The 22,588-nt window shown below is 40.1% G+C and overlaps 2 protein-coding genes and 1 pseudogene across 3 annotated transcripts in view; 1 reads left to right on the top strand and 2 right to left on the bottom strand.

The window, feature by feature from the left end:
* HERC3 (HECT and RLD domain containing E3 ubiquitin protein ligase 3) overlaps nt 1-22,588 on the bottom strand; it is an 809,237-nt gene that overhangs the window by 381,671 nt on the left and 404,978 nt on the right. The gene's annotated exons all lie outside the window — the stretch shown is intronic.
* The window catches only part of HERC6 (HECT and RLD domain containing E3 ubiquitin protein ligase family member 6), an 89,870-nt gene that overhangs the window by 33,647 nt on the left and 33,635 nt on the right, over nt 1-22,588 (bottom strand). For both annotated transcript variants that reach the window (XM_066385436.1, XM_066385437.1), the window contains exons 8-11: nt 21,499-21,566; nt 6,358-6,479; nt 5,626-5,685; nt 1,440-1,533 (exon numbers count right to left, since the gene is read on the bottom strand). In XM_066385436.1, the coding sequence (XP_066241533.1) occupies nt 1,440-1,533; nt 5,626-5,685; nt 6,358-6,479; nt 21,499-21,566 (344 nt within the window). The remainder of the gene's footprint in view (nt 1-1,439; nt 1,534-5,625; nt 5,686-6,357; nt 6,480-21,498; nt 21,567-22,588) is intronic.
* LOC136405557 (F-box only protein 43 pseudogene) lies at nt 14,558-16,965 on the top strand (annotated as a pseudogene).

The following is a 22,588-nucleotide window of genomic DNA, read 5'->3' as shown; positions in this document are numbered from 1 at the left end:
TGTTTTCTGTGCTCCTGTTAACCTATTGTCAATTTGAAGGCCTCCAAACACATGAACCTAAACTGGTAGATGGAGAATTTTCCTTCCAATACAACCCAGAATCACAAAGTATTAAATTGGAATATACCTTAAAGATGAACTCAAGTTATAGGCAAAGGAAATGTGACCAAAAAGGATAAGGGATGAATCAGTAGCAGGTTGACCTCAACTAGATTTGAGCTTCATGTCAAAATAAAGACTAGCTTTTTCTTCTCCTTGTCCAGAATCAGGCTACTCTGCTTCCCAAACTAGTGCTTCTTTCATCTGTCATTCTAGAGGTTATTTACCTCTCAAGCATTGGTTTTCTCATATTAAAAACAAAAACATTGTCATCTACTGTACATGTAAGTGTTCAGAAAGAAAATATGAGCTCTGACCGGTTGGGTCAGTGGATAGAGTGTTGGCCCAGGGTGTGGACATCCTGGGTTTGATCCCAGTCAGGGCACACATGAGAAGCGACCATCTGCTTTTCTCCCCTTCCCTCTCCCCCTTCTCTCCCTCTTTTCCTCCCACAGCTAGTGGCTCTATTGGTTTAAGCATAGGCCTCAGGTGCTCAGATGATTCAAGCATAGGCCCCATACAGGGATTGGGGGGTGGATCCCAGTCTAGGAGCATTCAGAAGTCTGTCCCACTGTGAAAGGAAAGAAGGAAGGAAGGAAAGAGGAAAGGGAAGGCCCTGGCTGGTTGGCTCAGTGGTAGAGCGTCGGCCTGGCGTGCAGAAGTCCCGGGTTCAATTCCCGGCCAGGGCACACAGGAGAAGCGCCCATCTGCTTCTCCACCCCTCCCCCTCTCCTTCCTCTCTGTCTCTCTCTTCCCCTCCCGCAGCCGAGGTTCCATTGGAGCAAAGATGGCCCGGGCGCTGGGGATGGCTCCTTGGCCTCTGCCCCAGGCGCTAGAGTGGCTCTGGTCGCAACAGAGTGACGCCCCAGAGGGGCAGAGCATCGCCCCCTGGTGGGAAGAACATCACCCCCTGGTGGGCGTGCCGGGTGGATCCTGGTCGGGCGCATGCGGGAGTCTGTCTGACTGTCTCTCCCTGTTTCCAGCTTCAGAAAAACAAAAAAAAAAAAAAAAAAAAAAAGAAAGAGGAAAGGGAGGGAGAGAGGAAAGAAAGAGAAGAGGGTAAGGGGAGGAAGAAAGAGAGAAAGGGAAGGGAGGGAGGAGGGAGGGGAAAGAGAAAGAAAGAAAGAAAAAAAAGAAAGAGAGAGAGAGAGAGAGAGAGAGAAAATATAAGCCAGCACCCAATACAGCATCTAGAACATAACAACCATATAATGAACACTAGCCCCCTCCCCCAATCTCAGGTTCCCTCACTCAGCATCGAAAAAAATTAAAGTACAATTATATTGGTTCTTGTAGTGAAATTCTATTGCTCTATTTCTCAAGTAAATATTAACTATTACCATGAAAGAAATCCATTCCTTTTTTGTTAACTTCTCGAAGGTATCTCTTGCCATTTGTAAGTCCACGTCAATGGAATTCATTTCTCCAGATTCCCTTTGGATACAAGAAATGCAAAAAAACAAAACAAACAAACCAGAACAATGCATACACAAATGGAAAGGAACATTTCTAAACTATATATCATTATTTAGTTTTATTACATATCAGATATAAACTTCTTTTCTTTAAGCTTGCCTCCTTTCAAAATAAACAATTTACTTGGCACAAAAAATCCATCAAATTTACATTCTACTAAAAGAGAGTAGTTAACAATTTATTATTTCTAAAGTAACTCAAGTTTAGGCTGCAAGAGCAAAATTTTATATGCTGTGTCCGAGAACTGAAAGCATTTACCAGTTAACACTCTCAACCAACACACAGAGAACTGAACCTATGTTCCACCCCTCCCCCCCAACATACATATTTACATTACTTTGGGATTCCACTGTTCACTAGCATGACTTTACTATCCCAAGAGACATCTGCCCAAGCAAATGGCTTGATGTTCATGAAAGGAACTTCCTTAAAAGACTCATTAACTCTTCAATAAAAAATATCAGCAGACAAATTTATGCCAAATTCTTTGAATCTCTTAACTCAAAATCCTTGGCTTGTTATTTCTATCTACCCAGGATCCTTGAATCCTTTCCTAATCATAATCAAGCCGTAAGCCTACCCTTCCAACTCTGAAAAACTTGCCTTTTATAAACCTAACTGCCAATTTTCAGTAAATCACAAACTGGCCTCATGCCCCAGAAACACTATCAAAGCTTTGTATAAATGTCCTGCCTCTCTAAGTTGTGTTGGTGATGTTTGAAGAGCCTGAATTCTATTGAACAATTTGTCTTTATAATGTTCTATCAAGAAATATTTTGCCTGACCAGGCAGTGGTGCAGTGGATGCCAAGGACCCAGGTTCGAGACCCTGACTGAGGTCGCCAGCTTGAGCGCGGGCTCATCTGGCTTGAGTAAAAAGCTTACCAGCTTGGACCCAAGGTCGCTGGCTCGAGCAAGGGGTTACTTGAACTGCTGAAGGCCCACAGTCAAGGCACATATGAGAAAGCAATCAATGAACAACTAAGGTGTCGCAATGAAAAACTGATGATTGATGCTTCTCATCTCTCTCTGTTCCTGTCTGTCTGTCCCTGTCTATCCCTCTCTCTGACTCTCTCTCTGTCCCTGTAAAAAAAAAAAAAATTATGCTTGCTGGATTAAGCAATGAATAGTAACATCAAGTCTAAAATATGGTGCATGTACTAATTCAAAATATTGTAAAATGTATTATCTTTGAAATCATAAGACCAAACCTTGAGGTTCATCACTTCTGGGAGGGTACATTTCCACTTTAAAAGATAACATTCTCAGTGTAGAAAGAGTCTACAGCAGGGAAGAAAGAAGGTATATTGTATGGCAGAGCCTCTCACTTCCAGCTTGTAAGGATGGCAAGAAGAGGAAAGCAAGTGGGAGAAATGGTAGAGGAAAGAGTGTCCTGATTTCTCTTCTTTTGCCTTTGTCCAGGATACAGAGAGATAAACAGGGATGCTTTTTTTGAGCTCTAGAAAGATGCTGCCTCATGAGCTGCCTGTGGGAAGCCATGGGGCTAACTGGGCTTTTTTGGTTTCCTGATGAAGTTGTTGGAGTGGCTGAGAACCAATGGCACAGTAATACAAAATAATACTGAATATAAACTGTAATTGAAAAAAAATGTGACAACTGTGGGTTGTGTATGGGCAAGGAAAAGCTGCAACAGAGGTTGAGCAAGCACAACCTAGTGGTCAGGAGGAGTTACAAAATGTGTACAATGAGTATCTTTTAAACCAGTGAGCCAACCTGAGGCAATTCAACAAGCGGAAGGACAGGACCTGGTCTAGTAAAAGAATGGAAGTAGTTTATCAGCTGCAGATAGACCAGCAGGGCACTGGCCTCCTGGGAAAGCAGGGGCAGCCTAAGAGCCCCTTCTTGCTGCTATCCCCCCTCTCCTCCTTTATATACTGTTAAGTTAATTAAACAAGGAAACCATTAGACTGTGGTGGCTTTAATGTCATGGAAGCCTATATAAACAAACTAAAATCTAAGCCTGTAAATGCCTCAAAATTATGAAATCAAAATCTAAGGACAACCAGTCACAAACAGCCAACTAGGCTTAAAGTTATAGCCAATCAAATAATTTCCTGTCTTTGCTTCTGCACTTTTTCTACATCAGTCTTTCCCCTGGCTCCTGTCAGGGGGTGTTCCTAACCACTTCCAGTTTGGTGTTACCCCATTTGAATCAGCATTTGCTCAAATAAACTCTTAAAATATTTACTATGCCTCAGTTTATCTTTTAATGGTTCTCAGTCACAGTACTTGTTGCTGGTGTAAATGGTGTTCTTTTATAGAGTCACAGAAAAAGCATTTCCCAAGACCCATGTACGAAAGACTGTGGCTTGGTAAGGATGAGTGAAGTTGAAATGGAGAGCTGCCCATAGGTTCCTAGTGTCTGATATCTGTTGGTCCCACCATGGAAAAGGTCCAGCCTAGGCCCAATACAAAGATTAATGTCCATAAATTCTGTGCCATGGTTCAATCCATATTAAAGCTTAGTCCAGTCCAGATACTGCTTTGAGCCTGTACTTGGGCGTCTTCAGGATTGGCTGCCCATGCAGCATGGCTGCTTGGAGAATTTGCAAATGAAAGGGGCAAGGCATTTTTCCAAGCAGGAAGACAGAAGAGAGGGGGTTCTTTGTTAAGTTTGGGTTTATATCATCTTAGATAGGAAGGACTAGCTTTTTCTTCAAGCCAACCAATCAGTTTCTTAATCTTTCCTGGGCTTCTCATTGTCCCACTCACTAACCAATCAGATCTTTTTTCTGAGCTAGAATGCCAGGCCTCTATGGATGCTATCTTGGCTTCCATTATACATGCCTTAAATTGGAAGCAGAGAACTACCTCCCCTCATAGCCTGGGAATAAACTGGTCGTACCTTGGGGAGACTGAAAAACTGGTTCTTTCTCCCTACAAGGGGGAGGGAGTGGTATTAATCCTTTTAGCAGGGTGGTGTGTGTGGGGGGGATCCCTTTGGTGTCCAGAATTGTAAATGCTATAGCTTCCTAGTAAATGGGATGCTGTAACTTTTTGAAGCAAGCTTTCCAGTTTTATTAAGCTTAATATTTGATTCTCTCTTTCTTAGTTTATTATGCTTAATGTATAATTCCCTTTGCTTCCTCCGCTTATTACATTTTAGCTAACTACACCAACATACTGATGAGCATAGAAAGGGAAGGAACAGAAGACCAAATGTTGAGCATTTCACAAAATAATTGTTTAAACTACTGGGTCAGACCAAGTGTCAAACCAAATAAAAGAGTAGTTAGATTTTCCTCTGTAGTACTGTGACTAGTTCCAGCACAACATAACTGAAAAGTATAGCTTTGGCCTTTAGGTGTTAAAGCAATGAGATGATACTCATAGCAACAAAAATCCAGGAAAAAACACCATCCCTCCCAGTCAGATAACAGAGGAGGGCAGGGTCAAGGAAGTAAACAATGTGAATTAAGAATTATAACTTAATAGTGGTCTAATAGTAAATTTCTTTACAAAATGGAAGAATTCTGAAACAACCCATGGAGTTTTCTATGCTGGATTTTTTTGTTTATAGAGAGAAAAATTCACAAATTGTAATGATTAACTTGGAAAGATTTCATTTTAAAAATTCCCTAGTGTTGCCTGACCAGGCAGTGGCACAATGGATGGAGCATTGGACGGGGATGTGGAGGACCCAGGTTCGAGACCTCGAGGTCGCCAGCTTGAGCGTGAGCTCATCTGGTTTGGCAAGGCTCACCAGCTTGAGCCCAAGGTCACTGGCTCGAGCAAGGGGTCACTCAGTCTGCTGTAGCCCCCCAGTCAAGGCACATATGAGAAATCAATCAATGAACAACTAAGGAACCGCAATGAAGAATTGATGTTTCTTATCTCTTTCCCTTCCCCTTCCTGTCTGTCTGTCCCTATCTGTCACTATCTCTGACTCTCTCTGTCTCTCTTTCTCTCTCTCTCTCTCTCTCTCTCTCTCTCTCTCTCTCACACACACACACACACACACACACACACACACACACACACACAAATTCCCTACTGTTTTAAATGAAGAGAAATATCATGTAGGTATTACCTTTTCTTTAAAAAACTTGCTGTCAGACAAGCAGGAGATGAAAATATCATTCTAATTTCACTGCAAAAGTAATAACATAAGGGTTTAGTCATAAACTGAAAGCATGACTCCTTTTATCTTATATCTGAATATATAAATAAATGCTGGATATACTTTGTGCATGTGAGCTGCTAAATCTCACCAAAAGCTGTCACAACTGACTTAATCAAGTCATCTAGACTTAAATAAAATCCATGCTTTTGAAAACAGAGATTTATGGAGTTCCAGAGAATAAACTATGAAGATACAACTACAACAACAACAACAACAACAAAAACCAGTTCACCTTAGGGAAGGTTTTGTGAGTCAGAAAGCATTTCTAATTCATCCTACAGTTCTATCACCCATGAAAGTGCCTGGGATACTGTACATCCTCAAAACAGGGTGAGGCAAGAGTGAGTTTAGAGTTGTGAGCACGTGAAACACAGAGTTTATTCTTGTATTATTTATTAATTATTGTATTATTTTCAATACAAACCACTGTAAACCTACTTTTGCCCCATCCTGTATATCTCTGTTAAGTCAACAATGAAGAAGTTATGACTTCTTCAAACTAACTTGGCAAAAGAAAATTATAGCTAAAATGCAAATGCCTTCACAACAAAGCTAAACCCTTGTATGTCTAGAATAAAATGACCACGGTTTCAGCACCAAATAAAACAAAACTGGTTGATAATTATCAGACAGAACCACCTCTTAGCCACTTCATATTCAGTACTTCCACTTGTCACTGCCATCCATTGTTCTGTCAGGGACTGATTCATTTGGCTTATTTCTGGCAAGTTTTTCTTGGAAACATTTGTGGAAATAGTATCCTTCAAGAAAGAAAAATTAAAAAATGATCAGGAAATACACATACACATGTTAAACAACAGATAACCCAGTAAGGTCTGTGGCACAGATGGTAGACAGGACAAGTTCTCTTAGATATGGAGTTTAATGGGAGGAGCTATGGCATCAGACCAGTCAATTTCAACTCCTAGTTATGGTCACTTTATTAGGTCTGAGCCTTAATTTATCATTTAAAAAATGGAATAAGGCCCTGGCCGGTTGGCTCAGCGGTAGAACGTCGGCCTGGTGTGCGGGGGACCCGGGTTCGATTCCCGGCCGGGGCACACAGGAGAGGCGCCCATTTGCTTCTCCACCCCCCCTCCTTCCTCTCTGTCTCTCTCTTCCCCTTCCGCAGCCAAAGCTCCATTGGAGCAAAGATGGCCCGGGCGCTGGGGATGGCTCCTTGGCCTCTGCCCCAGGTGCTAGAGTGGCTCTGGTCGTGGCAGAGCGACGCCCTGGAGGGGCAGAGCATCGCCCCCTGGTGGGCAGAGCGTCGCCCCTGGTGGGCATGCTGGGTGGATCCCGGTCGGGCGCATGCGGGAGTCTGTCTGACTGTCTCTCCCCGTTTCCAGCTTCAGAAAAATACAAAAAACAAAACAACAACAAAAAAGAAAATGGAATAATACAAATGTTAAAAACAGGAACTCAAATATTTGTAGGATGATATGTATTATAGCATTATTTACAATAGCCAAAAAATATAAACAACTCATGTTCATCAATAGCTTCAACAGATGAATGCTGTCTATACATACAATGGAATATTATTCAGACATAAAAAGGAAGGAAATTCTTATACATGCTACACCATGATTGAACTCTGAAAACATTATGCTGAAGTGATGTCAGAGAAATGGCACCGTGAGGAGGGCTCTCAATATCTCTCCCCAAAATTTCAACAAATTCAACAACTAGAGACAGAAAAACAATCCCAGGAGCATCTGAAATACACATACACCAAACAAAGTGTTATTAACAAAACCACCCTCAGATGCCATTAAGGAAAAGGAAACTGAATATCATGGATACAAAAGACAGAGATGTAGCACAGAAAGGTGAGGAAAATCTATAGAAATTTTTTTTTAATAGATTGGAAACCTTGGAGTTAAATGACAGAGACTTTAAAATAGAAATCATAAAAATACTCAGAGATATACAAGAAAGCATAGAAAGGCAATTTAGGGAGCTCAAAAAACAACTCAATGAACAGAAAGAATATATTACCAAGGAAATTGAAACTGAAAATGAATCAGAGATGAAAAACTCAACTCATGAACTGAAAAATGAGGTAACAAGCTTAGCTAATAAACAGGCCAGACAGAAGAAAGAATTAGTGACATAGAAGACAGGCAACTAGAGGCACAACAGAGAGAAGAGGAGAGAGACTCAAAAATTTAAAAAAATGAGAAAGCCCTACAGGAATTGTCTGACTCCATCAAAAAGAGCAACATAAGAATAATAGGTATATCAGAAGGAGAAAAGAGAGAAAATGGAATGGAGAACATATTCAAACAAATAATAGATGAGAACTTCCTAACCCCAACAAACCTACTCCAAGGCACACCATAATGAACTTGGCACAAACCAATGACAAAGAAAAAATTCTCAAGGCAGCCAGGGAAAAGAAGAATACAGCATATAAAGGAAGGCCTATTAGATTATCAGCAGAAACTCAACAAGGTAGAAGGGAGTGGACCCCAATATTTAATGTTCTGAAAGAGAGGAACTTCTGCCAAGAACACTATACCCATTAAAGCTATCCTTCAAATACGAAGGAGAAATAAAAACATTCACAGATACAGAAAAGATGAGAAAATTTATCACCAGAAAACCCTCACTTCAGGAAATACTAAAGGGGGTTTTCCGACCAGATATAAAGAACAAAACAAAACAAAACAAAACCACAAGTAAAAGCTCCACCAAGAACACAATAAAATAAAATTTAAACTGTGACAACAAAAACAAAAAAGGGGAGAGGACGAAGATTAACAGTAGCAAAGGAGGATGGAGTACAGAAGCACTCATGAGATAGTGTACTACAATGAACATGGTAGGTACCGTTTCCGTTACTTAATGGTAACCACCCCTGAAAAAACCACCACAGAAGCACATGACTTGAAAAAAGAAGTAACAGAGGAAAGAAGTATGGATTATAACCAAGCAAAAACAAATGATAGAAAAACAAAAGAGAAGACTCAAACAAGATACAAAACTAACAGAAAGCAATATATAAAATGGCAATAGGAAACCCTCAAGTGTCAATAATTATACTAAATGTAAATGGATTGAACTCACCAAAAAATACAGAGAGTAGCAGGATAGATTAAAAAAGAAAATCCAACTGTATGCTGCCTACAAGAAACACATCTAAGCTACAAGGATAAAAACAAATTCAAAGTGAAAGGCTGGAAAACAATACTCCAAAGCAAATAACATCCAAAAGAAAAGCAGGTATAACAATACTCATATCTAACAATGCTGACTACAAGACAACAAAGGTAATCAGAGACAAAAACAGTCATTTCATAATGATTAAGGGGACATTGAATCAAGAAGACATAACACTTCTTAATATATATGCACCAAACCAAGGAGCACCAAAATATATAAGACAGATACTGACCGACCTAAAAACAAAAACTGACAAAAATACAATCATACTTGGAGACCTCAATATACCGCTGATGGCTCTAGATCAGGGGTCTCAAACTCAACTCAGCATGTGGGCTGCAGAGCAGGATCACAGCCGTTTGGCGGGCCACACTAGGTCTACAAAAGGCAACTGTTACACAACACTTTTCATTGTCACAAAACGACCAGAAACTGTAGTTTGTGGATTAGTCTGTGGGCCGCAAAAAATTGTTCGGCGGGCCGTGAGTTTGAGACCTCTGCTCTAGATCGTTCATCCAAACAGGAAAATCTATAAAGTAATATTGGCCTTAAACAAAACACTAGAACAATTGGATATGATAGACATCTACAGGACATTTCATCCCAAAGTGCCAGAGTATACATTTTTCTCTAGTGTACATTGAACATTCTCAAGAACTGACCATGTGTTGGGCCACAAAAATAGCATCAGCAAATTCAGAAAAATGGAAATTATACCAAGCATATTTTCTGATCATAAAGCCATGAAACTAGAATTCAACTGCAAAAAAAAAGAGGTAAACAAACCCACAAAAATGTGGAAACTAAACAACATATAATACTTTTAAAAAATGAGTGGGTCAGCCCTGGCCGGTTGGCTCAGCGGTAGAGCGTCGGCCTAGCGTGCAGAGGACCCGGTTCGATTCCCGGCCAGGGTACACAGAAGAAGCTTCTCCACCCCTCCGCCGCACTTTCCTCTCTGTCTCTCTCTTCCCCTCCCGCAGCCAAGGCTCCATTGGAGCAAAGATGGCCCGGGCGCTGGGGATGGCTCTGTGGCCTCTGCCTCAGGTGCTAGAGTGTCTCTGGTTGCAACATGGCAACGCCCAGGATGGGCAGAGCATCGCCCCCTGGTGGGCAGAGCGTCGCCCCCTGGTGGGCGTGCCGGGTGGATCCTGGTCGGGCGCATGCGGGAGTCTGTCTGACTGTCTCTCCCTGTTTCCAGCTTCAGAAAGATGAAAAAAAAAATGAGTGGGTCAAAGAAGAAATAAGTGCAGCAATCAAAAGATACATACAGACAAACAAAAATAACAATACGACATATCAGAATCTCTGGGATGCAGCAAAAGCAGTAATAAGACGGAAGTTCATATCACTACAGTTCTATATGAACAAACAAGAGCGAGGCCAAGTAAACCACTTCACTTCACACCTTAAAGAATTAGAAAAAGAAGAACAAAGACAACCCAAAACCAGCAGAAGAAAGGAAATAATAAAAATCAGAGCAGAAATAAATGAAATAGAGAACAGAAAAACTATAGAAAAAATTAATAAAACAAGGAGCTGGTTCTTTGAAAAGATCAACAAAATTGACAAACCCTTGGCAAGACTCACCAAGGAAAAAAGAGAAAGGACTCATATAAACAAAATCCAAAATGAAAGAGGAGAAATCACCACAGAAATCATAGATATACAAAGAATTATTGTAGAATACTATGAAAAACTATATGCCACCAAATTTAACAATCTAGAAGAAATGGATAAATTCCTAGAACAATACAATCTTCCTAGACTGAGTCATGAAGAAGCAGAAAGCCTAAACAGACCCATAAGCAGGGAGGAAATAGAAAAAAACTATTAAAAACCTCCCCAAAAATAAAAGTCCAGGGCCAGACGGCTATATGGAATTCTATCAAACATTCAAAGAAGACTTGGTTCCTATTCTACTCAAAGTCTTTCAAAAAACTGAAGAAGAAGTAATACTTCCAAACACATTTTATGAGGCCAACATAACCCTCATACCAAAATCTGGCAAGGACAACACAAAAAAAGAAAACTACAGACCAATATGTCTAATTAATACAGATGCTAAAATACTAAACAAAATACTAGCAAATCGAATACAACAACACATGATCTTATCAATAGATGCAGAAAAGGCATTCAATAAAATACAATACAATTTTATGTTTAAAGCACTCAACAAAATGGGTACAGAAGGAAAATATCTCAACATAATAAAGGCCATTTATGATAAACCATCAGCTAACATCATATTAAATGGCATAAAACTGAGGACTTTTGCCCTTAAATCAGGAACAAGACAGGGATGTCCACTCTCTCCACTCTTATTTAACGTGGTGCTGGAAGTTCTAGCCAGAGCAATCAGACAAGAAAAAGAAATAAAAGGCATTCATATTGGAAAAGAAGAAGTAAAAGTTTCACTTTTTGCAGATGATATGATCCTATACATCGAAACCCCCAAAGACTCCACAAAAAGATTACTAGAAACAATAAACCAATACAATAAGGTCTCAAGATACAAAATTAATATACAAAAGTCCATTGCCTTCCTATATGCCAACAATGAAACATCAGAAAACGAACTCAAAATTAATCCCCTTCATGGTTGCAACAACAATAAAATAAAATACCTAGGAATAAACATAACAAAGAATGTAAAGGACCTATATAATGAAAACTACAAAGCATTGTTAAGGGAAATTGAAAAAGATATAATGAAATGGAAAAATATTCCTTGTTCTTGGATAGGAAGAATAAATATAGTCAAAATGACCATATTACCCAAAGCAATATACAAATTTAATGCAATTTCCATCAAAATTCCAATGGCATTTTTTAAAGAAATGCAACAAAAAACATCAGATTTATATGGAACTATAAAAAACCCCGAATAGCCAAAGCAATCCTAAGGAAAAAGAACAAAGCTGGGGGCATTACAATACCTGACTTCAAATTATATTATAGAGCCACAACAATTAAAATAGCATGGTATTGGCAGAAAAATAGACACTCAGACCAATGGAACAGAATAGAAAGCCCAGAAATAAAACCACACATATATGTTCCAATAATTTTCGATAAAGGTGCCAACAACACACAATGGAGAAAAGAAAGCCTCTTCAACAAATGGTGCTGGGAAAACTGGAAAGCCACATGCAAAAGAATGAAACTCGACTACAGTTTGTCCCCTTGTACTAAAATTAATTCAGAATGAATCAAAGACCTAACTATAAGACCTGAAACAATAAAGACATAGAAGAAAACATGGGTACTAAACTCATGGACCTTGGTTATAAAGAGCACTTTATGAATTTGACTCCAAAGGCTAAGGAAGTGAAGGCAAAGATAAATGAATGGAACCACATCAGACTACGAAGTTTTTGCACAGCAAGAGAAACTGACAACAAAACAAACAGATAGCCAATTAAATGGGAGATGATATTTTCAAACAACAGCTCAGATAAGGGCCTAATATCCAAAATATACAAAGAACTCATAAAACTCAACAACAAACAAACAATCCAATAAAAAAAAATGGGAAGAGGACATGAGCAGACACTTCTCCCAGGAAAAAATACAAATGGCCAACAGATATATGAAAAGATGCTCATCTTCATTAGTTATTAGAGAAATGCAAATCAAAACTACAATGAGATACCACCTCACCCCTGTTAGATTAGCTATTATCAACAAGACGGGTAATAGCAAATGTTGGAGAGGCTGCGGAGAAAAGGGAACTCTCATCCACTGTTGGTGGGACTGTAAAGTAGTACAACCATTATGGAGGAAAGTATGGTGGTTCCTCAAAAAACTGCAAATAGAACTACCTTATGACCCAGCAATCCCTCTACTGGGTATATACCCCAAAACCTCAGAAACATTGATACGTAAAGACACATGTAGCCCCATGTTCATTGCAGCACTGTTCACAGTGGCCAAGACATGGAAACAACCAAAAAGCCCTTCAATAGAAGACTGGATAAAGAAGATGTGGCACATATACACTATGGAATACTACTCAGCCATAAGAAATGATGACATCAGATCATTTACAGCAAAATGGTGGGATCTTGATAACATTATACGGAGTGAAATAAGTAAATCAGAAAAAAACAAGAACTACATGATTCCATACATTGGTGGAACATAAAAACGAGACTAAGAGACATGGACAAGAATGTGGTGGTTACCAGGGGTGGGGGGAGGGAGGATGCAGGAGGGAGGGAGGGAGAGAGTTAGGGGGAGGGGGAGGGGCACAGAGAACTAGATAGAGGGTGGCGGAGGACAATCTGACTTTGGGCGAGGGGTATGCAACATAATTTAATGACAAAATAACCTAGACATGTTTTCTTTGAATATATGTACCCTGATTTATTAATGTCATCCAATTACCATTAATAAAAATTTATTAAAAAAAAAAATAATAACCTGGAGTTGTTTTCTCTGAACATATGTACCCTGATTTATTAATGTCACCTCATCAAAATTAATTTAAAAAATGTAAAAATAAAACATTATGCTAAATAAAATAAGCCAGATACAAAAGGACAAATATTGTTGATTACGCTTATATTAAGTAGACAAATTTATACAGATTAGGGGTTACCTAGAGATGGAGGTAGGGGGAATGGGAAGTACCATACTTTTTGCTCCATAAGAAGCACTTTTTTCCACCAAAAGTGGGGAGGAGGATGCATATGCATCTTATGGAGCAAAAAATATGGTATTTTATTAAATATTTTAACATACCATTTGGTTCAGAATATTTTTTTTCTTGTTTTCCTCCTTAAAATCCTAGGTGTGTCCTATGGTCAGGTGTGTCTTATGGAGCAAAAAGTACGGTAATATTTAATGTTTACAGATTATCTGTTTGAGTTGATGAAAAGACTTTAGAGATGGATGGTGGTGATGGTTGCATTCAACAACACTGTAAATGTAATTAATGTCATTGAATTGTTCACTTATAATTGGTTAAAATAGCAAATTCTCTAATTTTAATATGTATATTAGATATATATAACCACAATAAAAAATGAGATAACAATACCCAATACCTACTTCCCTGAGACTAATAAGATTAAATGATATTAGGTATAAAAAGTACACGTACTCAATAAATACTAGTTTTTTCCTGCTCTTTAATCAGCCACATTTTTACTTTTATATTAATAGTTTTCAAACTTCAGCATGCAACAGAGTCACCTGGTGATCTCGTTAAAGCAAGATTGCTGGGCCCATCCCCATATATTGATTCAATAGGTCAGGGGTGGAGCTCAAAAAAAAATGCATCTGGTGTATTCCTAGGTGATCTGATACTGCTGGTTTGTGGACGACACTTTGAGAATCATGGTTCTATACAATACTTGAAACCAAAAGGTTCAGGCAGAGGTGTCAGAAATCATTGTCTGGAAAGGAAGATCAGTCTTGAATATAGTCTTCGAAAGACATTAGTGCTCTGCTCCATACTAAACCTTGGCTTCCATTGAGCTTGTAATGAGTCAGGAAATTCTGCAATACTTTTGTTTAATGTTTAAATAAAGACCTCTTGAGGGGAAGCGCTGCCTTGGGCCTGGCATGGGTGTTGTCATAGTGGGGTCTCCCTGGGGGCGAGGCCGAAGCTCCTCCGGGGCGCACCCCGCAGCGTTGCCTCTCTCACCTCCTGCCAGGCCCCATGGCCCCTCTGTCCGGTCCACAGTGGGCAAGGGGGGGGGGGGCAGGTGTGAAAGAAATGGATAAAACCCCAGAACTTTGCAAAACTCAGCTCAGTGGAAAAAAATGTTTACTGCGCAGAAGGCTGGATGTATCTTTCTGTCTTCTAGAGGGAGATTTTGAATCGCAAAATAGTTCTCTAGAAAGTGGTATAATCCAAGTTCTCAATTTAGAAAAAAGCATTCCAAGCAATTCTTCCGGTTTTCCAAGGCAAAGTAATTTTAGTGCTCTAGTTAATAGCACTTTGAAAACAGAAGAAGCGCCTTCCAGTGGTCAAAAATTGAGACTTAATTTTTCTCAACAGAAGACCCCACTGTTGATGATTCCAAAGATGACTGTAGCCTGTTTGAGTTGCGTCTATATCTCCGATTCAGGGCAATACTTTTAAAGACTCTCTCACCCATGACTTTAGTGATAGTAGTCTGTTAATGTTGAGAATATATATCCTGAACTTCTGCGTTCCTCTGGTAGTGGAACAACTTGTGAAACAGATCAGGATATATCTGTGACTCCAATAAGTAATCTTGTAGCAAACATTAAGTTAAAGGCAACTCAAAAGTCTTTCTCTTTCAACTAAAGTGAGAGAGGCAATATTTCAACACCCGAAGACAGTGGTTTTAACTCATTTTCTTTGGATAAATCAGAAGATTCCCTCTGACCAGGAGAGTTCTTTTCAAGAACTACTTCAGGCCTGACCTGTGGTGGCGCAGTGGATGAAGCGTCGACCTGGAATGCTGAGGTTGCTGGTTCAGGGCCCTGGCCTTGCCTGGTCAAGGCACATACGAGAAGCAACTATGAGTTGATGCTTCCTGCTTCCCCCTTCTGTCTCTCTCCTCTCTTTAAAATTCAATAAATAAAAATTTTAAAAAAAAGAAAAGAAAAAGAACTACTTCAGAAACATAAGGGAATTCTTTTTTTTTTTTTTTTTTTTTTTTTTTTTTCATTTTTCTGAAGCTGGAAACGGGGAGAGACAGTCAGACAGACTCCTGCATGCTCCCCGACCGGGATCCACCCGGCACGCCCACCAGGGGGCGACGCTCTGCTCACCAGGGGGCGATGCTCTGCCCCTCTGGGGCGTTGCTCTGTTGTGACCAGAGCCACTCTAGCGCCTGGGGAAGAGGCCAAGGAGCCATCCCCAGCGCCCGGGCCATCTTTGCTCCAATGGAGCCTTGGCTGTGGGAGGGGAAGAGAGAGACAGAGAGGAAGGAGAGGGGGAGGGGTGGAGAAGCAGATGGGCGCTTCTCCTATGTGCCCTGGCCGGGAATCGAACCCGGGACTTCTACACGCCAGGCCGACGCTCTACTCCTGAGCCAACTGGCCAGGGCCCATAAAGGAATTTTTAAAGTGGAGGATACCATAGGAGGTCAACGCGTCTTGGAAGGTAGAGAAGACTATCTACCCTTCAGGAGCAAGGTCCACAATCTGAGACAGAAGAGGAAAATCAGATCACCCACTCTGACTCTGAAACAACACCAGCGGCTGCTTCAGACATTTCAGAGAATCAGCCCAGCAGTGATAGTCAGAATGGGGATTTGATTTTAGGCTTTCAGAATTTATCAAACACCCCAGCCTTGCAATTAGTGCATGAACTCGTTATGAAAAATAAAAGGAAAAGATTCCAGCAAAATCGTACACGTGAATTCTTAGAAGAAAGAGATGGAGGGAAAATAGCTGTGCTGCAGTGTGTACTTGCAGGACTGATTGGCAAGAAAATGGATATAGATTAACTAGACATCTTAACAGAACTAAAATATAGAAATTTAAAGCATATTCTTGCAGTGGTTTTAGACTGCTTAACTGCAGAAAGCCTATGCAGTGTTTGGAAAGTGAGCAGAAATTGGCGTGAAATTATTGTTCAAGATAAAAAAGCCAATCAGAGGAGGAAATTTTATATTACACAACTGAAAACAGATTCTGAGTGGGTTATATTAAATGTTCAGGATGCTGCCACTCAGTTTCATCTTTTAAATCAATCAGCTTTAAGATCTGTACAAGCTCAGGCTAGGACACCTTCTTCTCAGAAAGAACAAGCTTCAACATTTTCTCCTTGGGGAGAAGTTATGACACCAATAACAAGCTCTTCAGTCACTCACTTGCATAGTAAACAGGAAGAATATGTTAAAGTTGCCAAAACGCTTTTTATTGATGAAGCATTAAAACCTTGCCCACGGTGCCAATCCCCTGCTAAGTACCAGCCCTATAAGAAAAGGGGACTGTGTAGCCACACAGCCTGTGGTTTTGACTTTTGTGTGTTATGTTTGTATGCTTATCATGGGTCTGAAGAATGTAGTGGAGGAGCTGCAAATCCAAGAAATAGAAAAGATGCTTCCAGGAAGTGCCCAGAGTAAGAGGAATTTAAAACGCCTCTGAAGAGACTTTTAAATATAAAAGGAGCATTCCCCCAAGCAACGTTTAGTCTGACTTACAATTATGAATATTTTGAAAGCATGCAAAATTTCCCATTAGTGACAGGTGATGATTTATTTCCTATTTAGTATATATTATAACCCATGTCATTGTACATTTTCTTTAAGGTGGTGAGTTTTGAAATGATTTTTACTATGTCACTTTTACCCATTTTAATAACTTAAGTCTTTTTAAATAAAGTATTTTCAATGTTATATATGTAAAAATAAATAAATAAAGACCTCTTGAAAAAGATGTGTAACCATGACACCTAAAGTTCCCTCCAGGTTCTTTATCTGGTATCCCCTTGTAGTTCAAGCATGAAGAAGCTTTTTTCCATCCACATCCCAGGAATCTTAGGACAATAATGTGCTCCCTGCTGGCAGCTACATACTATTTCTTCTACTTTCTATTTCAAAATTCCGACTCCTCTGAGGGGCATGACATCAGACTGCATCACCTGCCTCCCCTTATTCTATAATCATCTCCCAATACCCTAATCACTATGCTTCAGTCACTGAAAACTTTATCACCTTGATGACTGTCTTCTTCAATACCACCATGCCTGTCATCATTCTTCCTGTCATTGCTGGCAACTTCAGAATTGAGTAACATAATTTATTTCCCACCTCGATCTCTCATTTCTTTATTTTATTTATGGGTTTTTAGAGAGAGAAGAGGGGAGAGAGACAGAGAGAGAGAAGTATTGATTTGTTGTTCCACTTGCTCATGCTGCCATTGGTTGATACTTGCATGTGCGCTGACCAGGAATCGAACCTGCAACCTCAACATGTTGGTACGATGTTCTAACCAACTGAGCTATCCAGCCAAGGCCTTGATCTCTCAATTCTTTTTCTTTCTTATTCTCTTTTTTTTCCTTTTCTTTTCTTTTTGAGAGACAAACAGGAAAGGAGAGAGAGGGTGAGAAGCATCAACTCATGGTTGCTTTCACTTTAGTTGTGTATTGATTGCTTCTCATATATGCTTTAACCAGGGCTGAGCAGTATCTCCTTACTCAAGCCGGAACTTTGGGCTTTTCATACCAACAACCTGTGGGCTCAAGCTGGTGAGCTTTGGAATCATGTGAACAATCCCCTGCTCAAGCCAGTGAAACCGTGATGAGCCCATGCTTAGAACCAGCAACCTCAGGGCTTCGAACTGGTGACCTCAGCATTCCAGGTCAACACTTGATCCACTGAACCACCAATGGTCAGGCTTGATCTTTCAATTCCTTTTTTTTTTAAATCTCTCAATTCTTGATCTCACCTCCATCTTTTTCTCTGTTCCACTTCAGCCACTCGTGACCTGAATCAGGGTTTCTAACCGATGCTTCTGATATTTGGATGTTCACCAGCATCCCTGGTCTCTACCCACTGGATGGCAGTAGCAGCCACCCCCAACATACATGTCTTTCTGCTGTTATAACAATTAATTATTTTTTTTTTTTTTTAGCGAGAGAGATAGAGAGAGGGACAGATAGGGACAGACAGACAGGAAGGAGAGAGATGAGGAGTATCAATTCTTCATTGCAGCATCTTAGTTGTTCATTGATTGCTTCCTCATCTGTGCCTTGACTGGGGAGGTGGGGGTACAGCCGAGTCAGCCACCCCTTGCTTAAGCCAGCAATCTTGGGCTCAAGCTAGTGACCCCAGCTAGTGACCATGGGGTCATGTCTATGATTCCATGCATAAGCTAGTGACCTTGTGCTCAAGCTGGTGAACCCTCACTCAAGCCGGCAACCTTGGGGTTTCAAACCTGGATCTTCAGTGTCCCAGTCCAATGCTCTATCCACTGCGCCACCACCTGGTCAAGCGATTATTCACTCTTTCTCTTCATTACTTTCTCCATAGGAAATGGATCGTTCTCACTGGCACACAAACATACCTTAATATTACCTCTCTAGATAATAGCGAAACCCACAGTTCTCTGCTCCCTTCCACAACAAAACCCAGAATTGTTACAGTCACTGTTTCCATTTGCTCCTTTCCTATTCTTTGTCCCTCCCACTAAGTCAGGTTTCATCCATCCTCCCCTGAGATAGCTCAGTCTTAACAAAAGGAAAAACAAACTCTGTGCTCACCTTACTTCACCTCTCAGCAGGATGTGACAGGATTAGCCACTTCCTTCTAGAAATAGTTTCTTCTCTTGGCTTGATGAGCTACCCTCCCCTGGTTTCCTCTTTCCTCAGAAAGTGGTCCTCAGTCTTTTCTTCTGACTCCCCCTCACTGCCTGACCTTTACATGGAGAAGCTGGATTTTGTTTCCCTTCTCTTCTCATTTTTATGGTGTCTCTAGGTGACTTTTCATCCAGGCTCCTGGTTTTATATACAATCTGGAGTTTGTTACCATGTTTATATTCTAGTGCTGACATCTCCCTGAGCTTCAGATTCAGACATCCAACTGAATTCTGGATCTGCTCTCCAAGGACATTTCAAATTGACCCCATCTCACATTACTGAACGCACGTACATCCCTGGTCACATCTCATAGAATTCTTCATTCTTTCCTACCAAAGCTCTGTCTGACTGGCTTTCTTTCTGTTGCGCACACAAGCTAAATGTATTCTTGTGCCAGGGCTTTTGACATGTTGTTCCTTCTACCTGTAATGCTCTTTCTCTCTAAGCATGGTGAAGATTTCTGCTCAAATGTCACAGCCTCTACAAGGCCTTCCCTGACTGACATTTCTAAAGAAGCCCCCTCAAACAATTTGTTTTGTTTTCTTCAGAGCATTTGTTCCTCTCTAACACACTTATTTTGCATTTCCATGTTTCTTATCTGTCCTTCCCTGTAGAATCCAAACACCATGAAGGAGGGCAGCCATATAGGATACAAACAATAGAATCCTGGTATTACTCACTTTCACCCCAAGCACTAAGAGCAGAGCCTGAGACACAAGAGGCATTTATTGACTGGCTCACGGAATGGCTATGACAGAGCAACCCGTTCAATCCCCTGACCATCCCCAGCAACACAGAAACCTCTGCCTCTCTCTTTTTTTTTTGTCCCAGGGCATATAGTAATAGTCTGTATGGGTATCAAGTTTAAAACATTCCTGATAATAAAGTACAAATTAGGAAAATAACTATGTATGCTTTTTTCTCTACACAAACATTTCAGAACTCACCCAGAGATATAAGATTCTTTCTTTTCACAATTAGGAAGAAACTAGCATGGTGGGCAATGCTGTAAGATTTGAGCCTAGATTGTCTAGTTTTGAATCAGTTTGTTTTTTTTAAAGAAATTTTATTTATTTATTTTCTTTTTTCTTTTTCTTTTTCTTCTTTTCCATGTGAGAGGAGGCAAAATAGAGAAACAGATTTCTGTATGTTCCCCTACTGGAATCCACATGGCAACTCCAGCCTGGGGCCAATGCTTTGCCCATCTGGGGCCATGCTTGCACCTGAACTATTTTTAGCACCTGAGGTAGTGGTTCCACGGAGCCATCCTCAGCGACCGCAGCCAATGTGCTCAAATCAATCGAGCCATGGCTATAGGAGGGGAAGAGAGAGAACAAAAGAGAGAAGGGGAGGGATGAAGAAGCAGATGGTTACTTCTCCTGTGTACCCTGACTGGGAATCAAACCCGGGAAATCCAGACACTGGGTGGACACTCTGCCACTGAGAACAACTGGCCAGGGCCGCTCTGCCACTTCTTAACAGCACAACTTTGGGTGAATCCATCTCTCTGAGCCTCAGTTTTCATTTGCAAAATGGAGGAAAATAATACCAACTGGAGTTGATATGAGGATTAAACGTGTTGATCCATTTGGCGTATCCAGATTGGTGCTTAATGCATGATGACTGCAATTGATACTAGTCATTCCTGTTATTTTTAGTATTCTTACTTAATAATATAAATTTGTGGGAAAGCAATAAATTTGGGGCTTATCTGCTAAGAAGCCAAATGAGGAAGTGAGAATTACTACTTTTTAAAAGAGAGGATCTTATTATTTTAGTAAGAAATTTGAATATATACAAATGATAAAATATTTCAAATACTGCTTGTGTTGTATCAGAACAGTGAGAAACAAACGTCTTGCCACACAATCAATTAGCCAAACTAGGGAGTCTTTAATTAACCGGCTGCGTGACCACATGGAGACCTAAGTTGTTCAAATCAGTGTGGCGAGGAACACAGTTTGGGGCTAGCTTTTAAAGGAAAAATTACATACTGACTGAAGAATGGGGAGGAGAGGAAGCATTGCAGTGAAACAAGCTTTCTTACAATGTTTATCTATAGAGTTAATTCAGGGAGAAACATTCTGAGAACACCTGCAACTTTGCAAAGCTAGCCCAAGGCCACAGTCTGGGAAACCAGCCTCAAGGCTAGGAATAGGAAGTTTTTTTCAGAAAAAGTAAGTTCTTCTAAAAGTCTTTTTGTTTTAGAGAAAGTAACTTTTGCCAAAAATTATTCATATTAACAGCCTTTCCTTTCCACACTTCACTTGGAAATCTAAAGAAAAAAATAATTCTTAAAAGAATCAAAATATAATAGATACCTGATAAGTTGTCACAAAGTTGGCATACATTCCAGCAAAAATATGTTTGACTTGAACATCCACAAGGTCTGAAAGAAAGTCATAAATCCATGTTTATTATGTTTTTATTGATTTTAATTTATTGTATTTACATAGATTCTAGTGTCACCCCAAACATGTATATTGTTTTAAGTAAAAAATATTCTTTTGTTGTAAACCTAAAAAGGCTTTTAAAATATTCTTTAAAAAAATCTGATGTTGCCTGACTGGTGGTGGTGCAGTGGATAGAGCACCGACCTGGGACACTGAGGTTCCAGGTTCAAAACCCCAAGGTCGCTGGCTTGAGCATGGAATTATCAACATCAGTGGTCCTCAACCCCCGGGCCGCGGACCGGTACCGGTCCGTGGGCCATTTGGTACCGGTCCGCAGAAAAAGAATAAATAACTTACATTATTTCCATTTTATTTATATTTAAGTCTGAATGATGTTTTATTTTTAAAAAATGACCAGATTCCCTCTGTTATATCCGTCTAAGACTCACTCTTGACGCTTGTCTCGTAAGTTTGACAATTATATTTAAAAATACTACAGTTTTCACGCTGGTCGCATAATTTTATTTTGTGTATTTATCCGTCCCACCCTAAAGGCCAGTCTGTGAAAATATTTTCTTTTTTTAAAATTTTTTTTTTTTTTTTTTTTTTAATGGTGAGGGTGGAACCCAGGCACCAGTACTTTTTTTTTTTAATTTTATTTATTGATTTTTAAAGAGAGAGGAGTGAGAGAGAGAGAGAGAGAGAGAGAGAGAAGGAGGAGGAGCAGGAAGCATCAACTCCCATATGTGCCTTGACCAGGCAAGCCCAGGGTTTCGAATCGGCAACCTCAGTGTTCCAGGTCGATGCTTTATCCCACTGCGCCACCACAGGTCAGGCTCTTTTTTTAAATTTTATTTATTAATTTTACAGAGACAGAGAATGAATCAGAGAGAGGGATGGACAGGGACAGACAGACAGGAACGGAGAGAGATGAGAAGCATCAATCATTAGTTTTTCATTGCGCGTTGCAACACCTTAGTTGTTCATTGATTGCTTTCTCATATGTGCCTTGACCATG

This window comes from Saccopteryx leptura, chromosome 5, assembly GCF_036850995.1.
Source record: "Saccopteryx leptura isolate mSacLep1 chromosome 5, mSacLep1_pri_phased_curated, whole genome shotgun sequence".
In the NCBI taxonomy this organism is placed as follows: Eukaryota; Metazoa; Chordata; class Mammalia; order Chiroptera; family Emballonuridae; genus Saccopteryx; species Saccopteryx leptura.
Note: the sequence above shows the minus strand (reverse complement) of the source record. Positions and strands in the feature narration are given on the sequence as shown.